Source organism: Myxine glutinosa, chromosome 5 (genome assembly GCF_964187855.1).
Source record: "Myxine glutinosa chromosome 5, kmMyxGlut1.1, whole genome shotgun sequence".
Lineage (NCBI taxonomy): Eukaryota > Metazoa > Chordata > Myxini > Myxiniformes > Myxinidae > Myxine > Myxine glutinosa.
The window spans coordinates 149,055,247-149,074,738 of NC_136265.1; the positions used below are offsets into that span (position 1 = coordinate 149,055,247).

The following is a 19,492-nucleotide window of genomic DNA, read 5'->3' on the forward strand; positions in this document are numbered from 1 at the left end:
TGTAATTTTTACCAGCTGGTGTTACATCTCCCTCCAACTTATTTGGCTCCAATATCGTTTGCAATGAGACAAGAATAAATACCGGTACCTACATTATTGGTGTCTTGAACTCTCATGTTGTCTTGTTTGTCAAAAGCAGAGTTTATTGCAGTCTCAGTTTGTTTCTGTAGTTTTCCATTGGCCTAGAGGAACAAAAGATGAACAAAGAGACTCATAAAATACATACACATACACATATACATATATATATATACATACATATACACATATGTAGCGGCTACCGCTGGGTTTACACAATCGCCTTGCACCTACCAAGGACGCGGAGCGATCACCATGCCGGGCTCGTCCAGGACGCCCGGGCAGGCCCGCGCTCAACTTGCCAGGCCTCGGCCGGGACGCCCGGGCATGCCCGGGCACGCCCGGCCACGCCCGCCCTCGACTTGCCAGGCCGCGGCCAGGACGCCCGGCCACGCCCCCTCTCGCCTTTCCCGGGCAAACGCTCCGGGATAATGTGTGTATATATATTGCTGCCCGATAAACGGGCTTTTCAGAGTACCCGAGTTGTTTTGTGACAATAAAGAAACTCGGACGAATTCCAGCTTTTTGTCGCGTCCATTCTTTCGACTACGTGGGAGCACAGCTCCTTCATTGGTGACCTACCGACATGGACACGGCAGTTGCCCTTAAACTGCCTACCTTCTGGGAGGCTCACGCGGCGGTTTGGTTCGCCCAGGCGGACTCCCTGTTCGCCCTGCGAGGCATCACGGCTGACGACACCCGCTTCCACCATGTGGTAGCAGCGCTCGGTTCAGCCACTGCGGCCCGCGCCCTGAGCCTCCTCGAGAGCCCGCCAGCCGTTGACAAATACGGCGCGATTAAAAAGCTCCTCCTCGACGCTTTCGCCCTCCCATCGGCGGAACGCGCACGGCGCCTGCTCGACCTGCCCGAGCTCGGCGACACGCGCCCGTCCGAGCGAATGGACTACATGCTTTTGCTGCTCGGCGAGCACTCTCCGGCATTCCTGTTCCGGGAGCTGTTCCTCCGTCAGCTGCCTAGCCCGGTATGCCTGAGCCCTGGCGAGCATGACGATCACGGATCCCCGCACCCTCGCCAGGGAAGCCGACAAGATCTCCGCGGCAGGCCAACGCATTGCAGCGGCGACCTGGGGCCCACCACCGTCTGACGCAATGCCCATGGCGCCCGAGCACCCGGCACGGTCGACGACCGAACGGCCGACGCAATTGGCGGCCGCAACGCCGAGCCGACCACCTCCAGCACGACGACCGGGGCCTCCACCTGACCAAGCGTGGTGTTACTATCATGCCAGGTTCGGACAGAAGGCCCGGACATGCCGACCCCCGTGCACCTTCGGCAGGCCGGGAAACGGCCGGGCCGGCGTTCATTACCAGCCATGAGCGCCGGCCACACAGGCAACTTACGTTTCATCACGGACAAAGCGTCCGGACGGCGCTTCCTGTGCGACACCGGCGCCCAACTGAGCGTCATACCCGCCTCCGATCAGGACAGGCAGTCCGCGGTTTGCGGCCCCTCCTTGGTTGCGGCCAACGGATCGGCCATCCGCACCTTCGGCCCGCGCAACGTCACCCTCTGCTTCGGCGGCCAATGCTTTACTTGGACGTTTGTAACCGCAAACGTGCCCATGGCTCTGCTAGGCGCCGACTTCCTCTGCGCACACGGACTGCTGGTGGACGTCCAACGGCGCCGCCTCATCAACGCCGAGACCTTCAGCTCCCTGGTATGCACATTGAGCAGCTCCGCTCCAACCGAGCTGGCATGCACCCTCCCGGCGGCGAACGAGTTTGCTCGCCTGCTCACGGAGTTCCCGGCCCTCACGCGGCCGACGTTTTCGGCCGTCGCAGTACGACATGGGATCGAGCACCACATACCAACCACGGGCCCGCCGGTCTACACCAGAGCCCGCCGCCTCGACCCAGCCAAGCTCGCCGTGGCCAAAGCCGAGTTCGACGCTTTGGAACACCTCGGCATCGTGCGGCGCTCCGATAGCGCATGGGCTTCGCCACTACACATCGTCCCAAAACCAGGGGGCGGCTGGCGCCCATGTGGCGACTACCGCCGCCTTAACGACGCTACCACCCCCGACAGGTATCCGATCCCGCACATCCAAGACTTCTCCGCCCGTCTGGCAGGATGGGTCATTTTTTCAAAAATCGATCTCATACGGGGATATCACCAGGCACCTGTCAGGGCGGCCGACGTCCCTAAAACAGCCGTCATCACGCCGTTCGGCTTATTCGAATTCCTACGGATGCCGTTTGGCCTCAAGAACGCGGCTCAGGCGTTCCAGCGCTTGATGGACGGCGTGCTGCGTGACCTGCCGTTCCTCTTCGTTTACCTGGACGACATCCTCGTCGCCAGCACGTCCCGGGCCGAGCACCTCCTCCACCTCCGAACACTGTTCGGGCGCCTCAGCGAGCACGGCCTCATCGTCAACCCGGCCAAATGCCACTTCGGCACGACGGCCGTTGATTTTTTGGGCCACCACATCACCAAGAACGGGGCCGTGCCGCTGCCAACCAAGGTCGAGGCCATCACCACGTTTCCGCGTCCCCGCTCCATAAAGGCCCTGCAGGAATTCCTGGGAATGGTGAATTTCTATCACCGCTTCGTGCCCCGCGCTGCTCAACTCATGCGGCCCCTCTACGAAGCCCTCCGGGGCAAGCCGGCCAAGCACGACATCGTCTGGTCCGCAGTAATGGACGCGGCCTTCCAAAGCTCAAAGCGGGCCCTCGCCGATGCAACACTGCTCGCTCACCCGGTGCTCAACGCTCCCATCGCCCTCACCACGGATGCCTCCGACTACGCGGTGGGCGCCGTACATGAGCAATGGGTGAACGGGGTTTGGCAGCCACTCGCTTTTTTCAGCCGGCAGCTCCGGCCGAACAAGCTCAAATATAGCACGTTTGACAGTGAGCTCCTCGGTCTACACCTGGCCGTTCGCCATTTCCGCCACCTCCTGGAGGGCCGACCCTTCACGGCGTTTGTCGACCACAAGCCGTTGGTTTACGCAATGGCCAAGGTCACGGAGCCGTGGTCGGCCCGCCAACAGCACCACCTCTCCGCCGTGTCGGAGTTTACCACGGACATCCGGCACGTCGCCGGCAAAAACAACGCCGTGGCCGACTGTCTTTCTCGGGCCAGCGCGAACGCGGTCCACCTCGGCATGGACTTCGCGCTTATGGCGGCGGACCAAACCACCGACACCACGGTGCAAGCCCTCCGGGCGGCGGACACGGGCCTCCGCCTGGCCGACATCCCCTTCGCGGACACTGTCCTGCTCTGCGACGTCTCCCAAGGCCAGCCTCGCCCCATCGTGCCCGTTACCTGGCAACGCCGCATCTTCGCCTCCCTCCACGGCCTTTCCCACCCGGGCCGGAAAGCTTCCCAGAAGCTGGTGTCGGCGCAATTCGTCTGGCACGGCCTTCGATGGGACGTCCACGATTGGACCAGCACCTGCACAGCCTGCCAACAGGCCAAGGTCCACTGACACACCCAGGCCCCGCTGGCACCTTTCAGCGTGCCCGAACGACGTTTCGACCACGTCAACGTGGATGTGGTGGGCCCCCTCCCCCCATCACGGGGGTTCACACACCTGCTCACCATGGTGGACAGGACCACCAGGTTGCCGGAGGCCGTTCCCCTCGTCTCCACCACCACCGCCGACGTGGCGCAGGCTTTCATCGCCACCTGGGTCGCCCGCTTCGGCGCACCGGCGGACATCTCGTCGGACCGCGTACCGCAGTTCACCTCCGAGCTGTGGGGCGCGGTCGCCCACAACCTGGGGGTCAAGCTCCACCGTACTACGGCCTACGACCCCCAAGCAAACGGGTTGTGCGAGCGATTCCACCGCTCCATGAAGGCCGCGCTCATGGCCGGCCTTCAAGACGGCGGTTGGGCCGACCGGCTGCCGTGGGTCCTTTTGGGCCTCCGCACGGCCCCCAAGGAGGACCTCCGGGCATCCACCGCCGAGCTTGTCTACGGCCAGGCGCTACGCGTCCCGGGTGAACTTGTGCCCGACGCTACCAGTCCCTGGTCCGCAGCTCACCAGCGCTCGGACCTCCAGGAGGCCGCCCGACGGTTTGCCCCCGTGCCAACATCCCACCATGGTGACCCCCAGTCCTACGTCCCCCCAGCGCTTCGCACAGCGGAGTACATTTTTGTGCGTCATGACGCACATCGGGGGCACTCCGGCCGCCGTACGACGAGCCCTTCCGGGTCCTGCGACGGGACGACAAGTCGTTCGTCATTGACATCGGCGGCAGGTCGGACCGGATTGCGGTGGACCGCCTCAAGCCGGCGCACGTGGACATCGACCAACCGCCACGGTTGGCCCTTCCGCCAACCGGCGAGGCCGCCCCCCGTCCACGGTGCCCCCCACCACCACACCGGACCCCCCCCCCCCACGACCCGCCAGGGGTCGCTTCGGCCGGGTCATCAGGACCCCCATCAAATTGACCCTGCCGGTGCAAGTCGATTCTGGGGGGACGTGTGTAGCGGCTACCGCTGGGTTTACACAATCGCCTTGCACCTACCAAGGACGCGGAGCGATCACCATGCCGGGCTCGTCCAGGACGCCCGGGCAGGCCCGCGCTCAACTTGCCAGGCCTCGGCCGGGACGCCCGGGCATGCTTGGCCACGCCCGCTCTCGACTTGCCAGGCCGCGTCCGGGACGCCCGGCCACGCCCCCTCTCGCCTTTCCCGGGCAAACGCTCCGGGATAATGTGTGTATATATATTGCTGCCCGATAAACGGGCTTTTCAGAGTACCCGAGTTGTTTTGTGACAATAAAGAAACCCGGACGAATTCCAGCTTTTTGTCGCGTCCATTCTTTCGACTACGTGGGAGCACAGCTCCTTCACATATATATATATATACATACATATACACACATATATATTGTTACAGATACGACTTTGATGGTATGGTGGGCCGAGCGGGATGGCCGCCGTATCCGTACAAGTTACCCGATTGTACTCGAACGTCGACGAAGCCGCGCTATGCTGGCTCAATTGGAAAGAGAAGACACCCGGCTGGGTTATAATGACACAATACGACACCAGGGGTTCAGTTCTCAAGTATATTCGTACGGAAAAAGGTTAGATTACAGGGACAAGAGGGAAACATAGGAAGGTGGGCACTTAGACACAACCTTATATTAACCCTAGACAGACCACAGATAAACGGGACAACGCTGACTCACACGGGATTTGATGGCAAGGAAAGCGGCAGTCGATGGCTCAGGTGCACCTGGCTCAGGGACAGAATCACGTACGGTGGTGTCCAGCAGATGCGGGGAGGTCGCTCAGCGCTCGTGGGTCGCGACTTTGGTGGAGATGCCGGGGAGGTCGCTCAGCGCTCGGGAGGGTGGCGTCTTGTCCTTCCAAGCTCGGGGCGCATCTGACGTCACGTCCGGCGCGGGGCCGCGTATATCCGGCGGGGAGTCACGCCCTCGCTCGTTAGCTCCGCCCCATATGGCATCGGCCCATGGCTTCTCATTGGGTGCGGGGGTTACCGGCTCCGCCCTTGACGAGGGGCCGACAGGGAGCCCCCTTCTGGGTAACCCCGTCGAGCACATGTTCAATGGCGGCCAACCGAGCCGGAGTGAGGACGCAAAGCCGCTGTTGTTGTGGTTGTTGTTGGAGCTTGAGATGATGGGAAGAGATGCGGGGAGGTATGGGAAGGTCCTAAACTCCTACTGGTGCCATATCATCACATTCTGGTGCAACGAAGAGTCATAATTAATGGAAACAAGTCCTTAACTGACATAGATTAAGAATAACTAGCAAGATGTCCTATAATTGTCTACGTGTGGTGCGGGGGACCTGGGCACGACATTTAATGGGGGAATGAAGGGGAAGATCGGCTCTAATGGGTGTTGTTTACAGACAATGGGACTAGGGAATGGGGTAAGGGAGAGTTGGGGAGTATCGGAGAAAATAGGGGAATATTTACAAGCGGATATGGAGGCCAAATTCCATATTCGCAACATTGCACCCTTCTCTACCCTCGGGGCGTCCCGACCCGATAAATTTTTACCTACTTTAGTGTGGCACGCAATGTAGTTCCCTCTACTATTAACTCTACCCTGAGTGCGACAGTTTTACAGATATTCACAAATGAGTAAATATGTCCCCCTGCGACGTTGCACCCTTCTCCTCACAGAAACACACCCACAGGATAACCGAATCCGGAAAGAATTCTCAAACTAAACATACAGCCGGTAGGGAGCATTATTTACAAGACTACGCTGCTATTTACACTACGATCCAGGACCTGTTTTTGGAGGAACACATGCAGATGTTATGCATAGAGAGAGCGCGCTTGCCAACATCGATACACCAACCCACGAGTGCTCTGTGGCCGACGGCCTTTAATAACGTGCAGAGCACCCTTCCCGCGCATCAACAGCACCACCCCACCACCAATCGGTGCAGTCACCATTGTTCATTGGAATAAAAATAACTTCAACAACCCCTAACCCTGCAGGTGTCTCTTGCTCTTCTTGTGGTGCACTTGGTGGTGTTAACTATTAGTGGTTCACCTGTATGGCATAGGTGCCACGTTGATCCCTAGGTCCATCCCCGGGTGGTGCTTGGCCGCAAACGAACTGCGGTCCATTGTGGGTGGCCACAAACATTGCGGTCCATATGGTGTACCGATCCAGGCAGCGAACAGCGAAAGTGCAGGCCCACAACTGCGTAGCCAGCACCTCTCTCTCCTCTCTCTCTACCCCAAAGCCAGATCCTCGGAGGTGGGAGACAAAAGAAGCAGACAAGTGAGTAAGGTGGTAAGGGCGCAAAAGTGCACGCAATGTAAGGTAATGCACACTGGGGGCACATGGGAACCAGGTGAGACAGGTACGTTCCTATCGTACGCCCCCCCCCCCCACCAGGTAACCTACATGGCCCCTCCCTTACCCCTTACTGCATCCACACAACACAACACTACTCATAAACATCTACTTTACAAATCAACAAACATCCCTACTGTCTTCCCCGTTCCTCCCATATACCAAATTCGTCTTCTCTCCCTCCTAACCAATCAAATTTGCCATTTTCAACTCTCATCAAAATTTGCCATCTCCAACTGAACATCAAAATTTGCCATCACCAATTCATCATCAGTCCCTCCTAGGGAGGGAGAGATGGAATCACCCCAATGTCTCATCCACGTCGTGATGCGTCTCACAAATCCAACAGCAATTCTCATTTCTGCAACACAAACAAAGAAAACACAGGTGTGGAGTCATCATCATCACCACAGGTAAGTGGCTGCGTATGGTGCGACAGGTTCATCAATCCTAACTATCTCCTAAATGACTTTAACAACTTTACACTACCCGGGGTCTCTCTCCGGCCAAACCATTGGCCCTCTTACACTATGGGTTCTAAAAACCAATTCCCATTGGCCAAACTGTGGTGCTCTTCAATTTGGGGTCTCACTCCCCCGATTCATCTCCCGGTGCCCTCGCACAATTTCTGGGCTGCGGCGTGTACCTCTCCCAGTGGGTCTACCCACCTGCACACCTCCACCACTGCAGTTGCCTCCGAGCTTACCTGCTCCTTGCCCTAACCTAACTACCTGGGGAAGGCCCTCTGGCACTCTCCCCACTCCGTGCCCTCTCTGGCACTGGGCTGCCTGATCCACACCCGGGATCCTCAGGCACCCACTCACAACTACCGGCTCCCAGAGCCCACCTGCGGCCTCACCTGGCCGACATCCTCACAGTGGTGGAGTGCCCAACCAACTACACACACTAACAGGCTACACGCCCAGCCATTTCCACAACACTAATGCACCCATTCACAACACCATTCTGCAACCGCACCACAAATGCCAATATCCAACCACAATTTACCTGCACCCTCTACCTAACACTTACACTACCCGCCCCGGGTACTCGTGAAAGGGGTCCACTCTTCCCCCATCCACACCTTCGCACCATGCACACCACTCCGTACCACTTACTCCAACTTTCTCCACACACCTGTACTTGCACACCTGTGCTCTCACACCTGGTGCCACCGGCACCCTTCTCTCCCCAAGCGCATTCGCGCTGATCCACAACACTCACTACTCATACACTGCTCCACACACCTGTCCAGTTGCACACCTGTGCAATCACACCTGTTCAATTCTCACAAACACGGCATCATCTCAGCTAACTACTCCCTTCTGAAACTTGCGCTTCCCAGTCGTCCCTTTAAACTATTGCGCTCCCTCGTCATTATAATCCACACTAATCTGCCTGCGTCCCCACTACAGGTATCAGTCACTAACTAACCTTAACGTTACCTAAGGTCATCTTCGCTAGATCCCTACAATATAACCTAACCCACCCGGGCTAGTTTTCACTGCCATACACCCCATAAACTATTGCTCCTTTGCCCCCCCCATGGGAAGGGTGGCAAGGATGCCATCCCACCACATCGGGGGCCTCTCACTACCAATTTTGCACATCAAATTTCAACAAATTAAAAATTTGCCAATCATCTGCCAATCACTGTACCATTACCAATCATCACTCTGCCAATCCTTTGCCAATCATCAAATTTCGCCTTTTTCTAATTTCGGGGCCAAAACACTAACCTCATCACCCAGTCTACTCACTACTGCCTCTCGGTGCGCCAATTCCTGTCCAAAGCCCGGCTTCGTAAAGCCAAGCAATGGATGCTGGTTGTTTTGTGCCAGCGGCTGGCTGCATCCTGCCTTCGGTGCAGGGAAGGAGGTTTACCCGGCCCGAGATCCCACGCACCTTCTCGGCACGGAGCCATCCAATGCCCCGATCTCGACCTGCCGGCACGTCTCACCAAAAAGTGGTCGCCATGACGACCCTTTCTATCGGGCTGCAAGCTCCGCCTAGTGGAGCCTGGACGCGGCCGTTCAAAGCGAGGCCCGGCACGCACCGAGGGCCTGCTTCGGCTATAAGTCGTTCTAAACTCTATCCCGTCTAACGTCGATGCTTCACCTGGACGCTTACACCCCGCAGCCCGTTCCTTGCTCACACATCCAGCCGTGCCCATGCTCCTCGTACCTTTCCTTACACACCCAGGTACACTCATTCCACTCACAGCCTTGGTCACACACCTGACCACCGAACACTTTGGCACACATTCGTTGCTCGCACACCTCACCAATACACCGCTTCGCGCCCCCTCCTCGGTCACCTCCTCTGTGACAATCACAGGTGTGCTCTCATTCGCACACCCAACCACGTGCCTCACCACCAACTCCAGCGTGCATTCCCACTCACGCTCTACCATTCCAGGTGTGCATCCTTCCATCCCAGGTGTACATCCTCGCTCACCTGTCACAACTAACTCACGCTCCATGTCACTCTCACTACTTTCACCTCCATTCCTGACAGCGCACTCACCCTTACTCTTGACAGCGCACTCTTTCCTCGTGCACCTGCCCGTCACACACCTTTCTCGCGCACACTCTCCCGTTACACCCTCTGTAACACTCACCACTGGTGTGCATTCTTCCTTGCCTTTGACAGCGCACTCTTTCCTCATGTACCTGTCCATCACACACCTTTCTCGCGCACACTCTCCCGTTACACCCTCTGTAACACTCACCACAGGTGTGCATTCTTCCTTGCCTTTGACAGCGCACTCTTTCCTCATGTACCTGTCCATCACACACCTTTCTCGCGCACACTCTCCCGTTACACCCTCTGTAACACTCACCACAGGTGTACACTCTCTCGTTACTTCCTCCGTAACACTCACCACACCGCGCTTCCATGTACCCCCTCGCACACGCGCTTCGACCGGCTCACTCCTGACGGCACACTCACTCCTCGGCGTGCACTTTTTCCTCACACACCCCATGGTCGGACATTCTCGCACACCTCCTTTTTCGCACACCAGACCTTTCGCACACTTCACCAGTGGCCTCTCACGAACACCCGGGTCCATCTCGACCCCCAAGCTCATTAAATCCCCTGGCGCATCATACGCACGACCATATTGGTCACCACTTACACCGGGTCCTCTTCCTCTTCGCTTCTCCTCCATCACCTGCGAATCCCTCATCCGGTTACTGAGCACATCATCACGATCCAAACACAGACTTTGGACCAATTCTTTTACTTCCTCCTTTATCTCTTTCTTATCCTCTCTCCGTCGCTTCTTAATTTCGCTCACCCCTTCTTCCACTTCTTCTAATTTGTGCCTCACCTCTTTTATTCCCCGGTACGTCTCCTCAAGCTCGTCCTCCAAGGCTACCTTGACCGTTTCCATGTGCGTCCTCACCTGCCGGTCCTTCGTCTCCATTACCTCTATCACCTCGTCCAACCTCGTTGTCAGTCCCTCACGTACCATCTGACATTCCCTCTTTGTCGCTATTAAGTCGTTTTTTATGTCGTTTTGTGTCGCTTTTAAACCTCCTAATACCGCAGTGTTCCTTTGAACCTGCTCCACTAACTCCGTTTGTCCCACCGTCAGCCGCTCCACCTCCTGCGTCAGGCCCTCTACGCCCCCTTGCAATTTTACAGTCCCCTTTCTCACCTCCTTCTCCATGTGCTCCTTACAGTGCCTCACCTCCTCGCGCACTCCTCCGACCTCCTCACTCACTCCTCTTCTGATCTCCTCTCCCATCACTTGCATCTCCTGCCCAGATGCCACCCTCATCTGCTCCATTTCCTCCCTGTGAGCATCCAGTTTGGTTTCTACCCCCATTCTGACCCCCTCTATCTGCTGCTCCATTTGTTTAACTTCCCTTTCCGCTTGGTCCCTCATGTCCCTCAATTTGCCTTCCATACTGTTTTCTAACCCCTCTAACCCTTTTTGCATCCCTTCCATTTGATTCTCTTGAGCGGCCATTCTGTTTTCTACCCCCGTTAACCCATGTTTCACCTCTTTTATCCCGTTGTCTAACCCCTCAAAATTATTGTCTAACTTCCCAATTTTCTTGTCTAACTCCTCAAAATTATTGTCTAACTTCTCACCGGTACCCCTCGCTTCGTCCCTCATTACCCCCAATTGCTCACTCCGAGCCCTCGCTTCGTCCCTCATTACCCCCATTTGGTTTTCCAATCGCTCACCCTGAGCATCCATCCGGTTTCCCAACCGCTCATTATCAGCCCTCGTTTCCTCCCTCATTTTCTCGCTATTCTGGGCCATAAGGGCCTTCATTTGTATGAAAAAAAGGCCCCAATCCATCGGGGGCGCTGCCACGGTCGCTGGCGCGGTGATCAGCGAGGCGCCATTTTGCGCGCCCGCTTCTTCGTGCGTGACGGCGCTATTTTGCGAACCTGCCGCCCTCACTGCTTCGCTCTCCTCCTGTCCCTCATTTTGGTCCTGGATCGACCCTACCTCACTCTCCCCTACCGGACCCCAGCCGTCTTGATCCGCCATAGCGCGACTTGCAAAATTCGAGTTTCGTAAAACAAAACAAATTTCGGCCGCTCCAAATTTTGACCAAATTTTTTTTTTTCCTCTATTCGTTTTTTTTTTTCTTCAAAATTTGGTCGGGCCTCGAATCTCACTCCCGACACCAATTGTTACAGATACGACTTTGATGGTATGGTGGGCCGAGCGGGATGGCCGCCGTATCCGTACAAGTTACCCGATTGTACTCGAACGTCGACGAAGCCGCGCTATGCTGGCTCAATTGGAAAGAGAAGACACCCGGCTGGGTTATAATGACACAATACGACACCAGGGGTTCAGTTCTCAAGTATATTCGTACGGAAAAAGGTTAGATTACAGGGACAAGAGGGAAACATAGGAAGGTGGGCACTTAGACACAACCTTATATTAACCCTAGACAGACCACAGATAAACGGGACAACGCTGACTCACACGGGATTTGATGGCAAGGAAAGCGGCAGTCGATGGCTCAGGTGCACCTGGCTCAGGGACAGAATCACGTACGGTGGTGTCCAGCAGATGCGGGGAGGTCGCTCAGCGCTCGTGGGTCGCGACTTTGGTGGAGATGCCGGGGAGGTCGCTCAGCGCTCGGGAGGGTGGCGTCTTGTCCTTCCAAGCTCGGGGCGCATCTGACGTCACGTCCGGCGCGGGGCCGCGTATATCCGGCGGGGAGTCACGCCCTCGCTCGTTAGCTCCGCCCCATATGGCATCGGCCCATGGCTTCTCATTGGGTGCGGGGGTTACCGGCTCCGCCCTTGACGAGGGGCCGACAGGGAGCCCCCTTCTGGGTAACCCCGTCGAGCACATGTTCAATGGCGGCCAACCGAGCCGGAGTGAGGACGCAAAGCCGCTGTTGTTGTGGTTGTTGTTGGAGCTTGAGATGATGGGAAGAGATGCGGGGAGGTATGGGAAGGTCCTAAACTCCTACTGGTGCCATATCATCACATTCTGGTGCAACGAAGAGTCATAATTAATGGAAACAAGTCCTTAACTGACATAGATTAAGAATAACTAGCAAGATGTCCTATAATTGTCTACGTGTGGTGCGGGGGACCTGGGCACGACATTTAATGGGGGAATGAAGGGGAAGATCGGCTCTAATGGGTGTTGTTTACAGACAATGGGACTAGGGAATGGGGTAAGGGAGAGTTGGGGAGTATCGGAGAAAATAGGGGAATATTTACAAGCGGATATGGAGGCCAAATTCCATATTCGCAACAATATATAATATATATACAAACACACACATATATATATATATACATACATATACACACACACATATATATATACATACATACATACATACATGAAGGACAGAACAACTTCATGTATTCATATACAACAACTCATATACAACTTCATATAACTATAACTCCATACACAGACTTGGCATTTAATATGGAATTTTTTTTTTTTCTTGACTTGGGTTTACTTTCTTAACTCAGTATATCAATCTGGTGAGTTTCTTTTACACTTTAGTGATTTATTTGTTAAAAGAACCATGTCACTGATTGTCTGTCGCAGCAAGAAGTCAACAACAGGATTATATCACAGGTGGCGTGGCAAAATGTACGGACAGGTGCATTTGATGATTGGCTTCACAGTTGGGTATACAAGGGTTGTTGCGTTCTGTATTAGTGGAAAACAACTGCTGCACGTCTCCAAAAGTTATTGCCGCTTCCTCTGGAGATGGTTCGTCAACTCGACAATGCTGTTTGTCATGGAGTGGTGGATTTACGAAATTACGGCATGAAACAGCGGGCTATTGCTCGGCAGTATGGCATCACTCAAGGTCAGGTGTCAAAGATCCTGAAACGAAATGCTCAGATGGGTGTCCCTACTCCAATACCGAGGCCAGGACGTCCCCGCAGAACCACAAGGAGGGATGATCGCCAGCTGCACCGGTTAGTCCGCAATGGCCGTACTAAGTCAGCTAATCGGCTTAGGGCTGAGTGGCAGAAACTGACAAATGTGCCTGTATCCGGAAGGCTAGTCAACCAACGACTGGTTCAAGCAGGCTATCGTGCCAGGCATCCCCTGAGAAAGCCATGCCTGACCAGACAACACTGCCAGCGCCGATTGCAGTGGGCCAGAGAGCACCGTCAATGGCAGCCAGGACACTGGAATCATGTGATCTTCAGTGACGAGACTAGATTTCTGGTCTATCGTCAAGATGGCCACGTCCGAGTGCGCAAACAAGTGCATGAAGCCTACAACAAAGATTGTATAGTGCCAAGAGTCCAAGCTGGAGGTGGTGGGGTGACCGTTTGGGCTGCTTTTCATGCAGGGGGCAAAACTGACCTGGTTGTTCTGAATGGAAACCTGAACCAGTTCAAGTACAGGGCCATTCTGGAAGAAACATTGCTTCCATTTGCTCGTGCAGCCTTTCGAGGAAACTTTGTCTTCCAAGATGACAATGCACGGCCTCATCGTGCTCGCATGATCCAACACTTTCTTGCTGACCGTGGTGTAGAGCATATGGAGTGGCCTGCCATGTCCCCGGTATGAATCCGATAGAGAACTTGTGGGCAGAATTAACGCATCAAATCGACCACTTGGACCAGCAGCCGACCTCTGTGCGTGAATTGCAGCAGGCTATTGTCACTGCATGGCAAGCGATTCCTTTCCAAACCTTGGCAAATCTCGTGAACAGCATGCCTCAACGTGTACGTGCTCTCCTGAATGCTCGTGGGGGTTACACGAAGTACTGAACTGTAATTTTACTGTCCGTAATCCCAGTCGTAATTTAACTTTTGTTTTTGTTAAAAAAAAATTTGGCTAATGTGCAAAATAAAGAGATACTTCTGGAAAACGTACAGAAGTTTAACACAGTACTGTCCATGAATTGAGTTCGATATCAGTTTACATCACTTTCAAGGATCAATTTATTTATTTCGAAATGTCAAATGTGGTTTTTGTTTCTTTTAAAGGTCACTAACAAAATCTAGAATAATTTCAACATAATTCCAATGAACTTTTGGTTCTAAGACATCTTGAAAAGTAAGTTCACCCCCACAAAAAAAATATTCCATATTAAATGCCAAGTCTGTATATACACATACATACATACACACATACACATATACTGTATATACCTACATATATCTCGAATAACATATAAAGCTCTTCCTAACCAGTAACTATACCTCATTCACTCATTGGTGTTTAGTACCTTATAGGTGGGAAGAAAGCTGAAATTTGGTGTTTGGTGGAACCCAACAGTTTCAATGATGTGGAACTTCTTGAACAGGGGTAATACATAATAAGTATTACATTGACTTATTATGCAATAAGGTGAAACAAGCAATGTGCAGCAGGTAACAGCCAGGTATGCAATTCTCTTTACTTTCTCCCCAAATGCTTTACCTACACTCCCATATTGTCTTTTCTCCTTCCTATCATCCTCCAAAATTTTCCTTTTCTCAATTTAGATATCCCCATTTTTATTTCACCATTTTTAATAACGTCCAGAAAGTGTTTCCTCGAATTCGCCAGAGACGACTTGTTTTGGCGAATACATTTGTATCAACGAATAATTTTAAGAATAAATTCAAAAAGAGTTTCATGTTAGTCACGCTGCAGGCAAGTGGATTTTACCTCAATGATATTCCACTATTCTGTATATGGAAAAAGATTGATCATGTGACCTTATTGATGCCGACAAAGACTCTCATATTGCTCTGTAAACTATAACTTCTTGGAAATGTGAAATAAAGAAAATCCCTTACGATTCTAAACAAGTCAGAAATGGTGTTAAAATGGTTTAGTAAAGCGAGTCTGGTGCTGACAAAAAAATGGTGAGTTTTGTGTTACATATTTATGGGAATGTATGTGAATTACTATTCAGGTCTTTGCTTATCAATGTGTAGTCGATTAAGGGTTGTTGTGGTTGGAGGGTCAGGAGCCCTTCTGGAAAAAGAGACCGGAAACGGAAGAAGAAAAGACACGAGGTCGAGAGAAGCGACGAGGATTTTTCTTCCTCGCCCCGCTCCGACGAGAGGTGGGATCGATATTGAGCCGTGTGGAAAAGCGGCGTTCCCGAGCCCGTCTGGCGAGAGGAGTTACCGGGACGGATACCTGCCCGGTGGACACGTCAAGCTGCCGTGGGGCCGTGCACCGACCCAGCGTCTGGCACCGTTCGCGGCACCGTCTACAAAGACGCGTACGGGTCGCACGTTGGGGCCTAACACGCGTTGCAAGCGGCGTGTGGCTTTTGCCTGCTGTACAGTACCCGCTTCGCGTGGCCAAGAGGGGGCTGCAACCTTGGTTCCCGGTACGATACCTGCCCGGTGGAAAAACGTCCACCCGGGGTTCGTTCAACCGCCCGAGTGCGGCGAAGCCGACCATCATCTTGGTCAGGAGGGGCCCAGAGACATTGTGAGGGACAGAGACCAAAGGGGGTCGTGAGTACAAAAGGGGACACACGTATGTAAGATGGCCATCTTAATCATCTAGGGGATTGATTGTGGAGTGTGAATTGTGGATGGTGGATTGCTCGGGGAATATATCCTTGATTGTATCATTGAAATTGTATGGTATCATTACCATTGAAATATATCATTGAAAATCAGTTTTCTCTTGGGGTGGAATTCCTAGGGATTGCGTTGCGAAAGCGCATATATAATACCACTGTCTGGCGAAGTTCCTCTCACGGTCCGGGGGTCACCGAGACCAGGTAGTCACCGAGGGGACCACGTAACAGAATTGGGGGCTCGTCCAAATTACGATTTGCGGATTCGCAATTGGGTCTACGTCCGGGATCTAAAATTGTATAAATTAATAAAATAATATTTTTATTAATTAAAATTTATTAATTAAGTATTAATTGGTAAATTTTTGGGGAAATTGGGGGTAAAGTATTGGGTGAAGGTTAACAGGGGTTAACGATAGGCACCATGGCGTTTGTGGCACAGAACTTTGTGGTAACCCTGAGTGAGGCACAGTTCCGAGCGTTACTAAAGTCGGACCTCTTGAAATTGGCCAAACATTTTAACTTGGAGGTCCGAACTAATTTGAGGAAGGCAGAGTTGCAGGCCACGGTGATACAATCTATGGTGGGATTAGGAACATGGGACGAGTTAGCCTGGGAGTGGCTACCCGAAGAACCAGAAGACGTTGAGCTCCGGAAACTGGAGTTGCAATTACGGAGCCAGGAACGGATCAAAGAAGAAGAAAGGAAAGCAGAAAAGGAAAGAGCAGAAGAAGAAAGGAAAGCAGAAAAGGAAAGAGCAGAAGAAGAAAGGAAAGCAGAGGAGAGGAGAGAAGAGAAACAAGCAGAGGAGAGGAGAGCTGCAAGGGAACTCGAAGCAGAGGAGAGAAAAGCAGAAAGGGAATTAAAGGAATGTGACATGGAGCTTCGGCAGGAAATTAAATTCAAGGAGCTGGAGTTAATGAGAGAACGGGGAGAGGCACCACCCTTGCTGACGGGGTCGACACCTAACCAGAAAACCTGGGATGTGGGCAGACATGTGAGGCTAGTTCCACCGTTCAGTGAAAAGGAAGTCGCGAAATTTTTTCCACACTTTGAGAAAGTGGCTCGACAATTAAACTGGCCGGAGGAGGCCTGGACCATACTAGTGCAAAGTGTGCTGGTGGGAAAAGCTCAAGAGATTTATTCGGCGCTACCAATGGACCAATGTGCAGATTATGAGGTACTGAAGAAGCACATCCTCAAAGCCTATGAGTTGGTTCCGGAAGCTTACAGGCAAAAATTCAGGAATGCCAGGAAGAGGGAGAGTGAGACCCATGTGGAGTTTGCCAGAGTGAAAGAAAACATGTTTGATCGGTGGTGTGAGTCAAAAGGAGTCGGGAAAGACTTCGAAACATTGCGTGACTTGATCCTGGTGGAGGAATTTCAGCAGTGTGTCCACGAGGACATCAAAGTGTACCTGCAGGAAAAGAAAGTACCAAAGTTGTGGGACGCAGCCACCATGGCAGATGATTATGCCTTAACCCACCGAATAGGGGTCCACGAACCTAACTCCTCGCCTAGATCTCCGCAGGGGAGGTGGGGAACAGCAGGTGCGGAGAACGACAATACATGGCGGCGGCCTCGAGAGGATTATGGGGACAACGCGGATACCCCACCTGTTCGAAATCAGAGGGATGCGGGCCCAAGACAAACTTATATTTCGGGGGGCCCGAGGCAGACCACGAGTTTTTCCTCCGGGCCTACTTGCGCTTTTTGCAAGAAACCTGGACACTTGATGTCCAGTTGTTACCGCATGAAAAGGGAAGACCCAGAGCGGAGTCCGACTATTACGACTCCAAATGCAATGGCCATTGTGAGAAATCGCCATCAAAAGGGTTACCAACCATTTATTTCAGAGGGGTTTGTGTCACTGGATGGAGCCTCGACTAACCGGAGACCGGTTAGGATATTGAGGGACACAGGAGCACATCAATCTTTAATGCTTGAAGGCATTTTGCCATGGTCCGAGGAGACGGCAACGGGGGATAGTGTTCGTTTACAGGGGTTCGGGGGCGGTGTTAGTGCTCCACTTCATGTCATCCATTTGGAGTCCGATTTGGTGTCAGGACCGGTCACCGTCGGTTTACAAGCCACACTTCCTGTAGAGGGTGTATCTGTGGTTATCGGGAATGATTTGGCCGGGGGTCAAGTTTATGGTAACCTGAGGGTTGGTAAAGAGCCCAGCAGGGAAAATAACACCACACCAGCTCGGGATGGCGACAAAAGTACCAAGTTATTTGTAGGGGGACTGAACTTCAAAACAGAGGAAGAAGTTCTGACCTCTGTCTTCAACAGATATGGGCCGCTGGTGGAAGTGCGGTTGGTAAGAGACGGGGAAACGCAACAGTCAAGAGGGTTCGGCTTTGTCACGTTTGCAAGCACAAAAGACGCCAGAGAGGCAGAGAAGAATTGGAATGGCAAGGATTTGGAGGGTCGGACCATAACAGTAGGGAAGGCATTTCGTAGGCGTCGAGAGGTCTACAGGAGAGTACAACTGGGCGGTAGTTTTGGTGGTGGCCGCAATCAATATTATTATGGAGGCTCCCTGAGTTACGGCAGCTCCCGAAGGAAGGATTGTCAAAGTAGTGGCCGAGAAGGAGACCGCTATTCATGGGACTACAGTGACAAGCGGTCCCACCATAATTATTAGGGAAATTCTGAAAAGCTGAAGCACTGAATGCGGCGGAGCCGCCGAGCCAAGATTCCTACACGGATTAACCGTGAACGCCACGTTCCTAAAGGCGTCCATGTAGTGAACTTTCATGCACGGACTAACCGTGAACTCCACGTTCCTCAAGGCGCCCATGTAGAGAACTTTCCTGCACGGACTAACCGTGAACTCCACGTTCCTAAAGGCATCCATGTAGTGAATACTCGGCTTGGCCTCCCGGAAAAAGTGCTATCGAGTTGTTTAACTTTGGATCTTTGATCAACCCCTTAACCTTCATTCACAGGAAACTGACAGTCAAAGTCAGAGGGTCATGAGATGGAGTTTGGCTTGGCAGGAGTCCAACGGGAAATTGAACATGTAAAGGGCAGGGACAATGTCGTTGCTGGTGCTTTGTCCAGAGTGAATTACCTTTGAAAATCTCTGGGGGTTGTGTGAAATTTTGTTGCTTTATTTTTAAGTGATAACTGTGCCCGGGGGGAACTGATAATGTGGGGGGGGGGGTTGAGTTATCTGGTTTGTTTATCCAAGTTGGCCGGCAAAGAAAGTTTTCGCTGGGTTCAAACTTTCTTTCTTGAAGGGGGGGAGTGTTACATATTTATGGGAATGTATGTGAATTACTATTCAGGTCTTTGCTTATCAATGTGTAGTCGATTAAGGGTTGTTGTGGTTGGAGGGTCAGGAGCCATTCTGGAAAAAGAGACCGGAAACGGAAGAAGAAAAGACACGAGGTCGAGAGAAGCGACGAGGATTTTTCTTCCTCGCCCCGCTCCGACGAGAGGTGGGATCGATATTGAGCCGTGTGGAAAAGCGGCGTTCCCGAGCCCGTCTGGCGAGAGGAGTTACCGGGACGGATACCTGCCCGGTGGACACGTCAAGCTGCCGTGGGGCCGTGCACCGACCCAGCTTCTGGCACCGTTCGCGGCACCGTCT

General features: G+C 53.2%; 1 protein-coding gene across 4 annotated transcripts in view; it reads right to left on the minus strand.

Annotated features, from left to right (window-relative positions):
• Positions 1-19,492, minus strand: part of LOC137426936 (uncharacterized) — a 67,140-nt gene that overhangs the window by 7,587 nt on the left and 40,061 nt on the right. For all 4 annotated transcript variants that reach the window (XR_010984420.2, XM_068115974.2, XM_068115975.2 and 1 more), the window contains one exon: positions 93-182. Coding sequence is in view for 3 of the 4 variants with exons in the window: in XM_068115974.2 (XP_067972075.2) it covers positions 93-182 (90 nt within the window). In the remaining variant the exon portion in view is untranslated. The remainder of the gene's footprint in view (positions 1-92; positions 183-19,492) is intronic.